At 33.0% G+C, this 13,962-nt stretch overlaps 1 protein-coding gene across 1 annotated transcript; it reads right to left on the reverse strand.

Moving 5' to 3' along the window:
- Nucleotides 1-3,549: 3,549 nt before the first annotated feature.
- LOC117668724 (olfactory receptor 14A16-like) lies at nt 3,550-4,506 on the reverse strand. Its single transcript, XM_034422782.1, has one exon. The coding sequence runs from the start codon at nt 4,504-4,506 to the stop codon at nt 3,550-3,552; it is 957 nt and encodes a 318-aa protein (XP_034278673.1).
- Nucleotides 4,507-13,962: the final 9,456 nt, after the last annotated feature.

Consider the following 13,962-nt stretch of genomic DNA (forward strand, 5'->3'; position numbering starts at 1 on the left):
CTATATGTTTTTATTATAAACTGCACAGGGTCACTTAGATAAGATGGATATTTAGATAAATGGATATTTGTTAATGTAAATTGAAAAAAAAAACCAATACATTGGAGCTACTCTACATTTTCTCTGTTGAAAGTATTACATTCCTTTTTTTTTTTTAGGTATAATTTTCATCATTATACATTTCAGCCTTCTCAGATTAATTGATAGAAAAGAAAAAACTAATTTTGGTCCTGGGAGCACAAACACTTAATGAAGATAGTTACTATCATTAATATTAATTGGAAAACATGATAATCCCAAGAATATATTTTTTTCTCTGATTTATCTGTACAAACAAATAAGCTAAAATAGTATTATTCTATTAAGTTTAATATAATGCTATGATGAACATTAAAAAGTAAATCTCATTACATAAGAATTTAATTTTATGTTAAATTTCAATAAACTTTAACATAAATGGATTGTCTCATTTAATGAGATTTATTTACTGAACTTTATACACCTTAATTAGAGACCAGCCAATCTTCCAAGCTTGAAGAACAACTTGGAAATAAATAATTGTCTTGAATTTTCTTCCTAAGAGATTAATTAAAACAATTTATTAATACTAAGCAGCTTCTATTCTTCAATTTTGTATATGTGATAGAAATGGATAAAAATTTAGCATTTAAAAATGTTGTCTGTTAATTTGGTGTAAAAAAGAACTTTAATACTTCACCAAATATATAACTGTGCGCACATGTACACACACACATACACTTTATTAATTATTTATTTAGCTAGCTAAATAAAAATTATTTATTTAAGTAAGATTGACCATGTAGAAATCTGATAACTAGCTAGCTAGTTAGCCATCAGATTTCTACATGGCCAATCTTATCTAAGCGACCCTGTGCAGTTTATAATAAAAACATATAGCAGTATTAAAAAGCATAGGCTGAGAGATGATGGATAGAGATATGATATCTTGCAATATAGGGACTATAATAAAAACTAATAGAAATAAGTAGAAAGTATAAATTGGGAACATAGCAGCACATATATAGATACACAATAGAATTTATTATAATAAGGTTAGGAGGTGGAGGATTATGATTAGATATATTTAACTATATTATTATGATTAACAGTGTGCAAAAAAAATAGTGGAATTTATAGCTTTCAAGGAGTATAAATTCAGGGGATTTAGAGATATAATCCCAGGACTGATTAAATCTTATTAATAATTGGTTTTATTGGTGTTTATAGAAAATTGAGATAGTGGAAATATAATGGAACATTGAGTGATATTTAAAATATTAGTGATTTAACAGGAGTCAACAAGTACATTGTATGAGGAAATGTTATTGATGTTTAAATATATTTTTGGAGAAAATGATAAAGAACCATAAAGAGAATAGTACTGTTCAAAGATAAAGAGGTGAATATAGAAGAACCCCAACAAATGGGAAAATAAAGAAATAAGTACAAATCAGGAAAAGAGTATGATATATATTAATATATAAAAGGATCTATCATCTTTGTGGCAGCTCCCAAATACTGGAATACTGCTATCATGCCCTCCCCCCGCCCAGGTCCTTCTTTTCTCTCGATTGTTGTTGTTAGTCACAAAGTCATGTCCAACCCATCACGACTCCAAAGGTACTTGTACCTTTGATTTTTCCTGCTCAGGTGTAAAAACCTTGCTTTTCTCCACATTAAATTTCATGTTGTTGGATAGGGCCCATTGTTCAAATCTGTCAAGATCTTTTTGGATGCTGAACTTGTTTTCTGGGGTGTTGGCTATACCTGCCAACTTAGTGTCATCTGCAAATTTGATGAATTCTCCTCCTATTCCCTCAAATAAGATATCTATGATGAAATTGAAGAATAATGGGCCCAGGATGGAATCTTATGGTACCCAACTGCTTATTTCTCTCCACGTAGATGTAGTACCATTAAGGCCTACTCTTTGAGAATGGTTTGTCAGCCAGTTACAAATCCATCTGGTGATGCTGCTATCTCACATTTTTCTAATTTAAGAAGTAAAATTTTCTAGTTTAAGAAGTAGGTTGTGGTCTACTTTATTGAATGCCTTGCTGAAGTCTAAATATACTATGTCCACAGCATTTCTCTGGTCTACTAATTTAGTCACTGTCAAAGAATGAAATAAGTCATAGTGATGGTGCAACATTTCTGGTTTTGTAAAGAAATTTCAAGTACAAATATATAAACTTGGACATTTTCTTCAAATGACTTTCTTTTAATTAGCAGGTGATATTTTTTTGAGCTTCTGCCTTGCATTAAATGTCTTTGCCTCTCAAATCATTGTTTTCATAATTATAGTATTATAAATGTCATTTATAATGACTTCAAAATGGCTTTATTATTATCACAATAAAATTATATTTAAACATGACTAAACAGAACCAATCAAATCATAAAACTGATCTTTTCCTTCTCCTTTCTGCTAAATTCTCTCAATTCACAAAATATAATACTCTGGATCAGGAATCTGGAATTTGTTGACAATGAGAGGAAGGGAAAAATGGCATAGAAAGGCACAAAGACCGAAGATAACAATGACAGCTAATAGGGAAGATATTCACATTTTTTCCACTACAGGAGATTAAGGCTATCCAAAATCCACAGAAAGTAATTGTTATCTAAAGGCTTTTCTGCTCAATTATTATCTGTTCAAAACAATCAACTGACAGAAGGTTAGTATTGACCTTCATATGAATCAAATTTTCCCCAAAAAACTAGAATGTCATAATGTATTGACGTGTGAACCAAACACAGTAGTCTTCTGCAATTGACAGATAGAATTTGCTCAATGTGCAGATTGTTCTATTATTATAGTTATTTGCACAGCCAGAAGTTTAGACTGAATTTGGCATTTTTATCTCATTATTATTTTAGACTTTGATGTAATACTTTGTATCCCATCCTTCTTATGTTACTCTAATGACCATAATAAAGGTGGTCATGATTTAATTTGACTGTAAGGAAAGCTTGGATTTCTAATTCAGTAAAATCTGGAGTGGCTATAGGCTCATTTTTGCTAAAATATAGGGAAGGAATGAAATATATCGTTACAAAAAAGTGGAAGAAAAAAATTCCAAAATCCAGCAATGATGTAGCTGAATTGGAACTAAGTGATCCATTTTGCTTCTTTGCACCTAAAGTAAAGGAATATTAAAGTATAGTTCAATTGCTTGCATATAAACTCATGAAGAATGTTCTTTTTACAGGAAAGCAACTACTTTGTGCTTATCATACCCTGAGACATCATTTGAATTTACCAGCCTAGTTTATTGTGCAGTTCTACAATACTCTGTACTTTTTCATCTAATTACTAATTGGGACAATCTTTTTTCGCTTATGGGAGCAGAAAAAATTAGACATGTTGTGCTATTTCTTGAAGAATTTCCCCCAGTATTGTGAGTCTCTTTCATTTTAACAGATATCAATATGACACTTGTCAGCTTACAGGTAAGTTGTACAAGTAATAAAGAATGCAGTTTAGTTTTACTAATGACTTTGTGATTGGAGTATGTAGAGGTTTTTTTATCCAGAAATACACTTGATGTTTGATATTTTCTTGTACATTTTTCTTATATTTAGCACTTTGGACAAGGCAATTTTGATGTCTCTATTTCTCATACTATAGATGATAGGATTCAAAAAGGGTGGGGCAATGCAATATAACAAAGTTGAAATAAAGTCCAATGAAGTGGAGGAAGGCTTCAAATGAGCAAAGAACCCAGAGAATAAGAATATGGAAACCACAATAAGATGGGGTAAGCAAGTAGAAACTGCTTTTTTCCTTCCTTCCAATGAGTGAATTTTCAGCACAGCAGTGAAAATGAATACATAAGTATAAAGAATAAAGAAAAAACAAACAAAGGCTAAAGCAGACATGACCATAAGTACTTTGATTTCATTTTTGTTTATCCCTGTACAACTGAGTTTAAGGAGCTTTGGAATTTCACAGAAGAACTGATTGATCATGTTGGAACAAAAAGAGGTTCCAAAGATAAAATAGGTATTCAACAATCCATTAAGAAGGCTACTAATCCAAACTGCAAGGATCATATAAATACAAGCTTGTTTGTTCATTATTTGTTTGTATTGTAATGGATTGCAAATAGCAATATAGCGATCATATGCCATGACAGTGAGGAGCCACAAATCAGATCCCAGAAAGAAGACCAAAAAGAAAACCTGACAAATGCATCCAAAATAAGAAATGTATCTTGTATTCATGAGAATATTGGCCATGGATTTAGGGAGAATGACTGAAATGGCTACAAGGTCTTGTATGGCCAAGTTCAACAGGAAGAAGTACATCGGTGTATGCAGGTGATGGTTGAAAATTATTGCAAAGATGATGAGAAAGTTTCCTGTCAGAACTGCGAAATACATCACCAGAAAAATAAAGAAATAAAGTAGCTGTTGTTCTTGTACTTCTGAGAATTCCATGAGCAGAAAGTAATATCGGTAGTTTGTGGATTGGTTATGCATTTTCCTCTCAGGATGTTTGTAGTAACTGACAAAAACTGAAAGACAGCTATTTTAAAAGCAGTCTGTTTCAAAATCATTCATAAATTCATCTGGAATAAGAGAAATCTGATTCAGCATGGGGATAAGGATTTCATTCATTAATTAATTCAATATTAATAACTGCCCATATCAATCAGGAGTTAAAATATACATAGCAATTAAATAATTGGCTGATTAACGATACATTCAGCATCCCAGTTTTGGCTATCAATTCAGCTATCTAATTAGACATTTTACCTGTTTACTACAATTCTAAAGATTCTAGAAGTTTCACTGGATTGGTAGTTTTTTTAAAAAATGAGATATTATCTGCAGGTCTTCAGATAAAATCAGTTCTTACTGCTATATTGCTATTCTCCTTTCCAATATTCACTAAAACAATTTTTTATTAACTTTGCTTTAAGAATAATAGTTGCAAGAATGTCTAGTTTAATGAATAAAAGACTAGGGTGACATGATAGCAGTGTTCCAGTATCTCAGGGGCTGCCACAAAGAAGAGGGCATCAACCTATACTCCAAAGTAGTCTTGTCCTGAAGGCAGGACAAGAAGCAATGGATGGAAACTAATCATGGAGAGAAGCAACCTAGAACTAAGGAAAACTTTCCTGGCAGTAAGAACAATTAATTAGTGGAATGACTTGCCTCCAAAAGTTATGGATGCTCCATCACTGGAGGTTTTTAAGAAGGAATTGGACAATCATTAGTCTGAAATGGTATAGGGTCTCCTGCTTGAGCAGTGAGTTGGATTAGAAGAGCTCCAATCCTATAATTATGTTATAATTCCAAATATATTCACTAGTAAATGATCATAACAGAATCTTTTTAATGAAAATTTAAAACTATTCTGAAAAAGCATAAACTGGCAGTTCCAATGATTATTGAAGTATGAATATGGAATAATTATTAAACATTTGGAGTCAGAAAGATAAAGTCATTTTCCCTCAAGATATTCTAAGTTTCAATTCTTTAAAATCATTCCTTCATTTCTTTTGGAAGAAATCATGCTGGTGCTCGTAATTTTCTCAAGATTGAAATAACATATTGCATCAATAAGTAGAAGCTGATTTTTTTAAAGGACAAAAATGGAAATCACCATATAAATAGATTTTAAAATAATCTCTTTTTGATTAATGCAACCTTCTAAAAATAAAGTGTTACATATAAGGAAAGTAGATGAATAAGGTTAAAAAAGCTTACCATACTTCCGGGTTTAGGAAACAAGAAGAACAGAGAGTTCTCATTGAACATTTTGAGAGCTTGATTGAAATTTTTTCCCAAGAGCTAATTATAAATAAATTAAGAGCTATTATCATAGGATTGACTATATATTGCCTGTCAATACGCCAGTAACTAGAGGTCAAAATTGTACCCAATGTTCTGTTATGCTGGTAAATTAACAATATGTTTACAGAAGGCTACAACTTCTCATCCATCTTTGAGTTTCTTAAGAAGAACTTGGCTGCCTTAATATTGCCATGAATTTTTCTGAAATAAACATTAGTATTAATCATGTCTCCAGAATCAATTATCTTTCAATGTGTTTCCAGTATGATAAATCAAATTTTGATTAGGAAAGTCTCACAGCAAAATAAAGTAAGAAAAACCCCATATCAGTTTGAGGACTAATATCACTTTTAAAATCATATCCAAATTTCTTATATATTTTTTTCACAAATGCCATATTCTGAGATGAAACATAAATATCCTTGCAAGTGCATTTCAAAAAAAGAACAATTGACTTATATTTTAAGATTGATCCTATGAGAAGTTAGATTTTCTCTTTTACAATACTTTATTTTACCATCTTCATTCTCTGACATTAAGCACTTTATAAGGACTGATTATTCAACATCATTAAATTATATACCATTTGTACTTGAATAATAATATTAATTCACTGAAATGATCCACAGTTCTCTCTACCTGCCCAAGCAGTTAGAGTACAAAGTTATATAATGAAACTACTATGCATAATAGACAACTAACATTAAAGTTGAAACTGTGTTTGGGAAAAAAAAGAGAAATAGTTTTATCACTCACAAATGTTTGCAAGCAGAAATATTTTACAGTCTAAAACTAAACCCTACCCTTTTAGTTTTCAGCATTGAATGCTCACCCATTCATGCCTGATTGTTTCTGAAATCTTACATAAAACAAAAGGTTTATAAAGAAATAGAAAGGAGCTTATTGACATTCTGCCCCCACCCCTGGTGATTTCTCTTCATTCGGTAAGGTCACTAATTTCTCCTCACAAATCAGTTCCAGAAGTCAATGCAACAAAAATAGAGCCAGAAAGAAACATTAACTCGTTAATTGTCTTTCTTATAAATTGAAGAACTATTTTCTGAAAATGACCATATAACAGCTATAACAATTTCCCCTGCTTTCAGAATGCTCATGTTTCAATTCAAATTGCTTTTGGTCAGATAAACAGTAATCTGTGATGAACGAGTTTTGCTATTGTGGTAATTGGCTGTACAAATATCCATTATTCTAAGGAAGAATGGGGATGCTGTAGCTGCAGCAATATCCCTTTTTTGCAACTCTCTATGGGGAAAATCCAGTCATTAATATAAATGTGGCTCTTAAACCATCAGGAAATATAATAGTACACGATGAAGGAATATATTTTTTTTAAAAAAGTGTCAGGCTAATGGCAAGACCGTTTAAAAAGTAAGAAGAAAAATATTGTTAGACAGGTTTTGCACAAGCACTTTTACCAAATTATTTTGTGATATACACTGTCCAGTGAAGCACCATGCTAGATGGGAATTATGCTTTAAGTTGTCTGCCAATTATTTTTTATCAGTTTATAGTAGTTCTTATGTTAAATTGTTCTTCTGCTGTCACGTAATTCACTTTGATTACAAAATCAGTTTTTTGGGGTTTTTTTGGCCTAGTCACATATAGTACTCATATTGACACAAAAATAACCAAAAACAACTTGCATTCACTGGTGGAGAGACTGAATTGGCAGTCAGAAATTCAATCATAGCTCATTGCTTAAAGGGCACTAAACAGGATTTACAGCAGGCATCAATTTGCACAAACAGTAGCAACACAAACTTCCCATCAACTGACATAAAAGGGGAGGGGGAAGTAAAGAACAGGTCAGACCTTCTAGTGCACCAATACTGCCACCTTGTAAGATTGGAGACATCACATACAACCCTCATATACTATTATTCAGAGAGTTTACACTTTTTCTTCCAAATGCATCTTGTGTGATTGTAAACAACTGTCCATTTTTTTGTTTAATGGGTCCAAAATACTTTGTTAGAAAACCTGGGGCATATTAAGGTTTTTGTTGTGCATATTTTCAACAATGACTTTTATGATGAGGTCAGGTTACTCCCTCATGTAGATCATTGTTATATAAGAAACAAGACCTGTTAAAAACTTTTCCAATGTCAGCTGATCTTTTCAACAAATCATTTGCTGTTTTCTATGAGTTGTGGCTCCTTTCAGAAATCTATTCATGATAATTAATAAGGCTATAAAAGCAGAGACATATTTGTGAATATACAATTTGGAGAAGTAAAAAAAAAAAAGTTAAATTAATGTAGATTGAGAAGTCACCTAAACCACAAGATGGGTGTCAAACAACAAACAAACAAATAATATGGTTCTTGATTAACGTATCTTTTTTTATGTACACTGAGAGCATATGCACCAAGACAAATTCCTTGTGTGTCCAATCACATTTGGCCAATAAAAAATTCTATTCTATTCTATTTGTGTTGCATTGAACTTACCAAGAATTTTTCTCATTTTTTTTAAAAAAAATATGGTTTTGTACCTGGCTACAGAAATATAAACATATACGAGGACTTCCAGTTTGCTGCTTGTCACTGCCAGACGTTCTTTCGGGATCATCAGCCCCACTGCCTGTAAAGAGCCGCCTTCACAACGGAATGGCAGCTCGAAAAAACTCCGTTTCCATGAGGAAATGGAGATAGAGCCGGCTGGGGTGGGTAGAGCTCTCTGCATAGTCCCAAAAGTTTTTCTTTTACTTTTGGGACGGAGCAGATGAGACTCCCCATATCCCCAGCCGCTGCTCCGGGCTTTGGGAGACCTCTGCTATATGCAGAGCTAGGCGTCAAGAGCAAGCCTGCAAATTTAACAGAGTAATTAAAGAAGACGTGAGCTGGACCTGTGATCCTGAATCGCAAGTATTTTACTTATTTTTCAAAAGCTATTTAAGAAAGAAAAAAAAAAGGAAAAGGAAAGAAAAAAAGATTTTTAAAATGGCGACTGCCGCGGCTTGAGGAGAGGCTGAAAGGGAAAGTCCTTCCATTTTCTATTATCACAATGTAGCGGAATAAATACCTTTGGCTACAACTGAAGACAAAACTTCACTTTCGTGTTTGTTTTTTTTCCTGGAGAGCTGATATTGCTCTTGGTTGGAAAGAGGTTTTCTTCTTTTTTCTAATAAAGTTTGTCTGGGCGGAAACATGGCATTGAGACTTATAAAGTCAGACAAACAAGCAGTGTGGGGGAGATTCCCCCATTAACAAATTACAAGAACAAGTTTTAAGTCTCCAGTCTCAGAAACCTGATTTTAATATAATAGAATTTCTTTTAGAGGAGATTGTAAGAAGGGATGAAATTGTGAATCAGCATCTTGAAAAATTTAAGCAGGAAATTAAAGAATTGGTGAAATCTAAGTTTGACTTTTTGGAGCGAAAGATTTTAAAAATGGCTAACGGTTTTCAGAATTTATGATCCAGTTGGATGCAAATACTAAGTTATTAGAGTCTAAAATGGAAGAAACTCAGGATAATTTGGACAATAGAATCCAAAAAATTGAAAATGATTTGACAAATACTCAAGATAATAGCTCAGAAGAAAAACCTAAAATGGAGGCTGATCAAAAGACTGGTAATGTAGAAAATTTGCAACAGAGGTTTGAAAGAGAAGTTTTAATGATGCAATATAATTTCACTGAATATGCGATTAGACTGAGCGGTTTGCAGGAAAATAACAGAGATGATTTAAGGAAAATATCTTCTGAAATTCTGGCCGGGATTTTAAAGGTTCAACCTGAGGAAGTGTTTTGTAGGATTGACAGAGTTTATAGAATAAACTCCTGGATTGCAAAGCAAAGGCAATTGCCTAGAGATGTGGTGATCTATTTTACAGATAAAGAAATTAGGAATAATATTGTGCAAAATTCCTTTAATTCTACTTTGCAATTGTATGGAAGAAAGATTTGGATCTACAAAGAGCTCCCGCCCAAGTTGTTAACGGAAAGGAAGAAATTTGGTTTTCTGGTGACTGAGTTAAAAAAAAGAGATATTCCATTTAGGTGGGATGCCCCAGTTGGTATAATATTGAGATATCAAGGAGAAAGATACCAACTAAATACTGTTGAAAGAGCGGAAGAATTTTATCAAAAAAAATTTGAAAATGAACTTAACATCTTTAGGCATAATACAGGATAAGCAGAAGGAGTTGGAAATAAAGGGAAAACATCGAACTACAGAGGTTGTGGTAGACAAATTGCCTTTGGATTCTTTAGATACCCCAGCTGGATTATCTACAAATATGAGAGAAGTGGCATCTGACTCCAACGTGATGATTCATCAAGTCAAAGACAAGTATGGAAACCAATTAGCTGATATACATTTGGCAAAGAAGAAATATGAGATACCAAAACAAAACCAACAAGATCAACTTATAAAGCAGAATGAAAACCGATCAGTTGATATACAACTTGTAGAAAGGAAACCAGGATGGAAATTAAACCCACAAAAAGAAAAGAAAAAAAGAAACAGGTCTCACAAAAATAGAAATTTCTAAATCAAGCAACAGTGAAGCCAGTGATTTTTTAAAAAAATGAATGAATATGCGAAAAGATAGTGGAGGCGAAGTATTGGTTAATATTATCCTGAGGACAGTGACAGACCTCTGCAATGCCGTAATTTTGGGATGTGAAAAGAGCCTTAAATTGTTGGATTTGAATTATCTACTTTGGATTTCTTTCCTGTATCGATAAATATATTATAACTATCCTGAGCTACAAGGCAAGAGAGTTACGCTGGGGCATGCAGAAGATCTGGTTGTTACCCACTAGGATGATGGGAATTAATAATCCTGATGAAAGCCACAGTTACAACTATATGGAATATAATCATAATGTCACTCGGGTGGTTGTTTTTACTTTTATATATATATGAGGATATTTACTACTGATGGGGGCAGATGATGATTGAAGATTTTGAACAAACTGTTGCATCAGGAAGCTATGTTACCCTATTATGGATGATGGACTCAACAATCCAGTGGAAAGACATCAAAGAAGATATTATATGGATTATAAATTTAAAGTCATTGTCTTTTTTTTTATATAATGGAATATATACATATATATATGTGTGTGTGTGTGTGTGTGTGTGTGTGTATGTGTATGTGTATATATATATATATATGTATGTATATATATATATGTGTGTGTGTGTGTGTGTGTGTATATATATATATATATATATATATATATATATATATATATATATATATATATATATTTAGCAGAGTGGGCAGTGGATTAAAGATATTAAGAATTGTGCATGGCAATTTTGTAGGAAAGTGGGTAGAAATAGGTTAGTTTACTGATTGATTAGTTTAAGAAAAGGGATGTTTAAGTGATATATCTAGGGGAGTGGAGGAATGGATAGAGTTGATTAAATGTTAAATTAGGATTTATGGGGAAGGCTGCTTTGAAATGTTATATTAATATACACAAAAGATTAAATGTTAAAGTAGGATTTATTATATAGTTTTAAAGTGGAAGGTTGTTTTGAAATGTTCTAATAATATACAGATATAAGTTTGGGGGAGGAGAAAAAGGGCAAATTATTGCTAAATTGGGAGTTATAATAATATTATGCTAAATTAGAAGTTATCACACAATGTTATAGTAGAATGTTTTTTTTTTTGAAATGTATGGTAAAAGGGGGAATTAACAATATTAATAATATTATTAGCAAGTAAGGGTCAGTATTTAGAGGAGGGAGTAAGGGAATGGTAAAATATTATATAATCTGTTATGAATTAGGTTTTTGTTGTGAAGAAGTCACAGGGGGGGATGGGTGGTGAGGGGGGGTTAGGGAGGAGGGGGGGAGAAAAATGGGGGAAAAATTTGTATTTGAAAACTTTTTCAATAAAAAAAAATATATATAAACACATACATACTTTTCAGTGTATGCATGCTCAGAGTCTGTTATGACCTGTGCAGTTTATAAAGCCAATCAACAATCAAACAATTTCATTTTTAATTCTTATTCATCTACGTAAAAATGATTTCATGGTTTCTGTTTGAGGCATCATTACTGTCAAATTTCCCAAGAATGCACAGACTAGGGTTAGTGTCCAGGTCAAAAAAGCTGGGATCCACAAATTTATTGTAATTCAGAAACATTTTAGCTAACCTCTTTCGATAAACTCTTTTTCTTGATGGAAGAATTTCCTTCTCTTTGAAAATATCCACTTGAAATCTGGCAAGTCTCAAAACTGGAAACTCACATTTGAATCTGATCCAAAGTAATATTCACACAGGATATCTATCTGAACACAGATATGCAAATATACATATACATATACACATAAACTTTTATACCAATATATCTATACTGGGAAAGGACAGTAAGGAGAACCAACCATTAAAAGTGTACAATATTTTATATGGAAATTCTAAACTTTCTGCCATTTCAGTTCTGAAATAATAAATTGGCAGGCTACTTCATGTGCATCTTGTATTACTTTCTGATGCATGAGCAGCATGCTTAATTCTTGAATCATCACAACTCTATAGAGAATCACCATACATCTCTTAGTCTTGCTGGCTGTGTGTGTCATAGCCCTCCCAATACAAATGCATTCTGTTCTTTGGACCCTATTTGACAAATGAAGGTCCACAGTCTGTCTTTGTACACCATTTTTATTGTGTAGAGTCATGGAAATAGTTTTTAACTCAGAGTTTATAGTCTGAACAATTTAACAATACTATAGATTAATTTGATTAGGTAACTTTTGAGATCTCTTTACTCTAATGGCAAATTTTCATGAACTCCATAATGCCTTGATGCTTACCTGGTTCATATCTATGCTAGAGGTTGAAATGAGGTTGAAATGTCCAAAATGGCAATGTAGGATAAATAGGGATTTATTTATATACATTTACAAGACACTTGCCTATTCTCATATGTAATCACATTACTTTTAATTGCAAAGCAACGTCGGTTGGTCAGAAGTGTAGCCAGATTTTTTTTAAAAAAAAAGAATATATGGGTCTAAATTAAGCCACCTTGAGCTGTCACATATGAGTAGGTGGCAATATAAATTTTCCAAATTTAAAAAAAAAACATAAATAGTCAAAAAGAGCAATTATACAAAACAGCAGATTCAGTTCTGTCTATTCCAGTGATGAATGGTCTACAGTATTCTTGATGTTGCTTAAATATAGTCCCAAATGTTGAATCATGAACATGTTAGTTCAATAGCTTCTCTCTGTCTAGCTTAGATGAAATGATAGAAATATTTCTCTATGTGAGAAATCCAACAAGCTGAATAGGAATCGACTGATATACTTTTCAGCTCTGTGTGGCTTCATTCACTTAGTAGATATCAAAAGGAAAGCCATAAAATCAGGGGTGAAATGTAAAATTTGTTACTACCGGTTCTGTGGGCATGGCTTGATGGTGGTGGGTAATGTGACTGGGTGGGCGTGGCCAACTTTTTTTTTTTTAACTTTTCAAAGCATTTTTTCTAATGCTTTGAAAAACCTCTGCCGATCAGGCAACTCAGCTGGGATCGTCAGAGAGGCTTTTTAAAAAATACCTCTCTGACAATTCCAGCTGAGTTGCCTGATTGGCAGAGAGGTATTTTTTAAAAAGCCTCTCTGACGATCCCAGCTGAGTTGCCAGATAAGATAATTTTTTAAAAATACCTCTCTGCCGATCAGGCAACTCAGCTGGGATCGTCAGAGACTTTTCAAAGCATTTTTTTTACCACCTCTTCAGCCAAGAGGTTGCAGAAAACAATGCTTTGAAAAGCCTCTGATGATCCCAGTTGAGCCACGTGATCATCAGAGGCTTTTTTTTTTTACTTTTAAAAGCATTTTTTCATTGGAAGAGGTTGTAGAAAAAATGCTTTTAAAAGTTAAGAAAAAAAGCCTCTGATGATTGTGCGGTTCAGCTGGGCATGGGGAGGGGGGCGCAGGGATTTTTGCTACCGGTTCTCTGAACCACCTGCCGCCATCGCTACCGGATCAGGCGATCCGGTCCAAACTGGGAGCATTTCACCCTTGCATAAAATCTGCAAGATCTTGTAAATTGACATTTAGGTTCATTGGGCATACAGAAACAGACTCAAGTTTTACTTACAATTCTACGGAGCTAATGGAGCCATAGATACAAT

This window comes from Pantherophis guttatus, chromosome 4 (genome assembly GCF_059756535.1).
Source record: "Pantherophis guttatus breed Tessera chromosome 4, ASM5975653v1, whole genome shotgun sequence".
In the NCBI taxonomy this organism is placed as follows: domain Eukaryota; kingdom Metazoa; phylum Chordata; class Lepidosauria; order Squamata; family Colubridae; genus Pantherophis; species Pantherophis guttatus.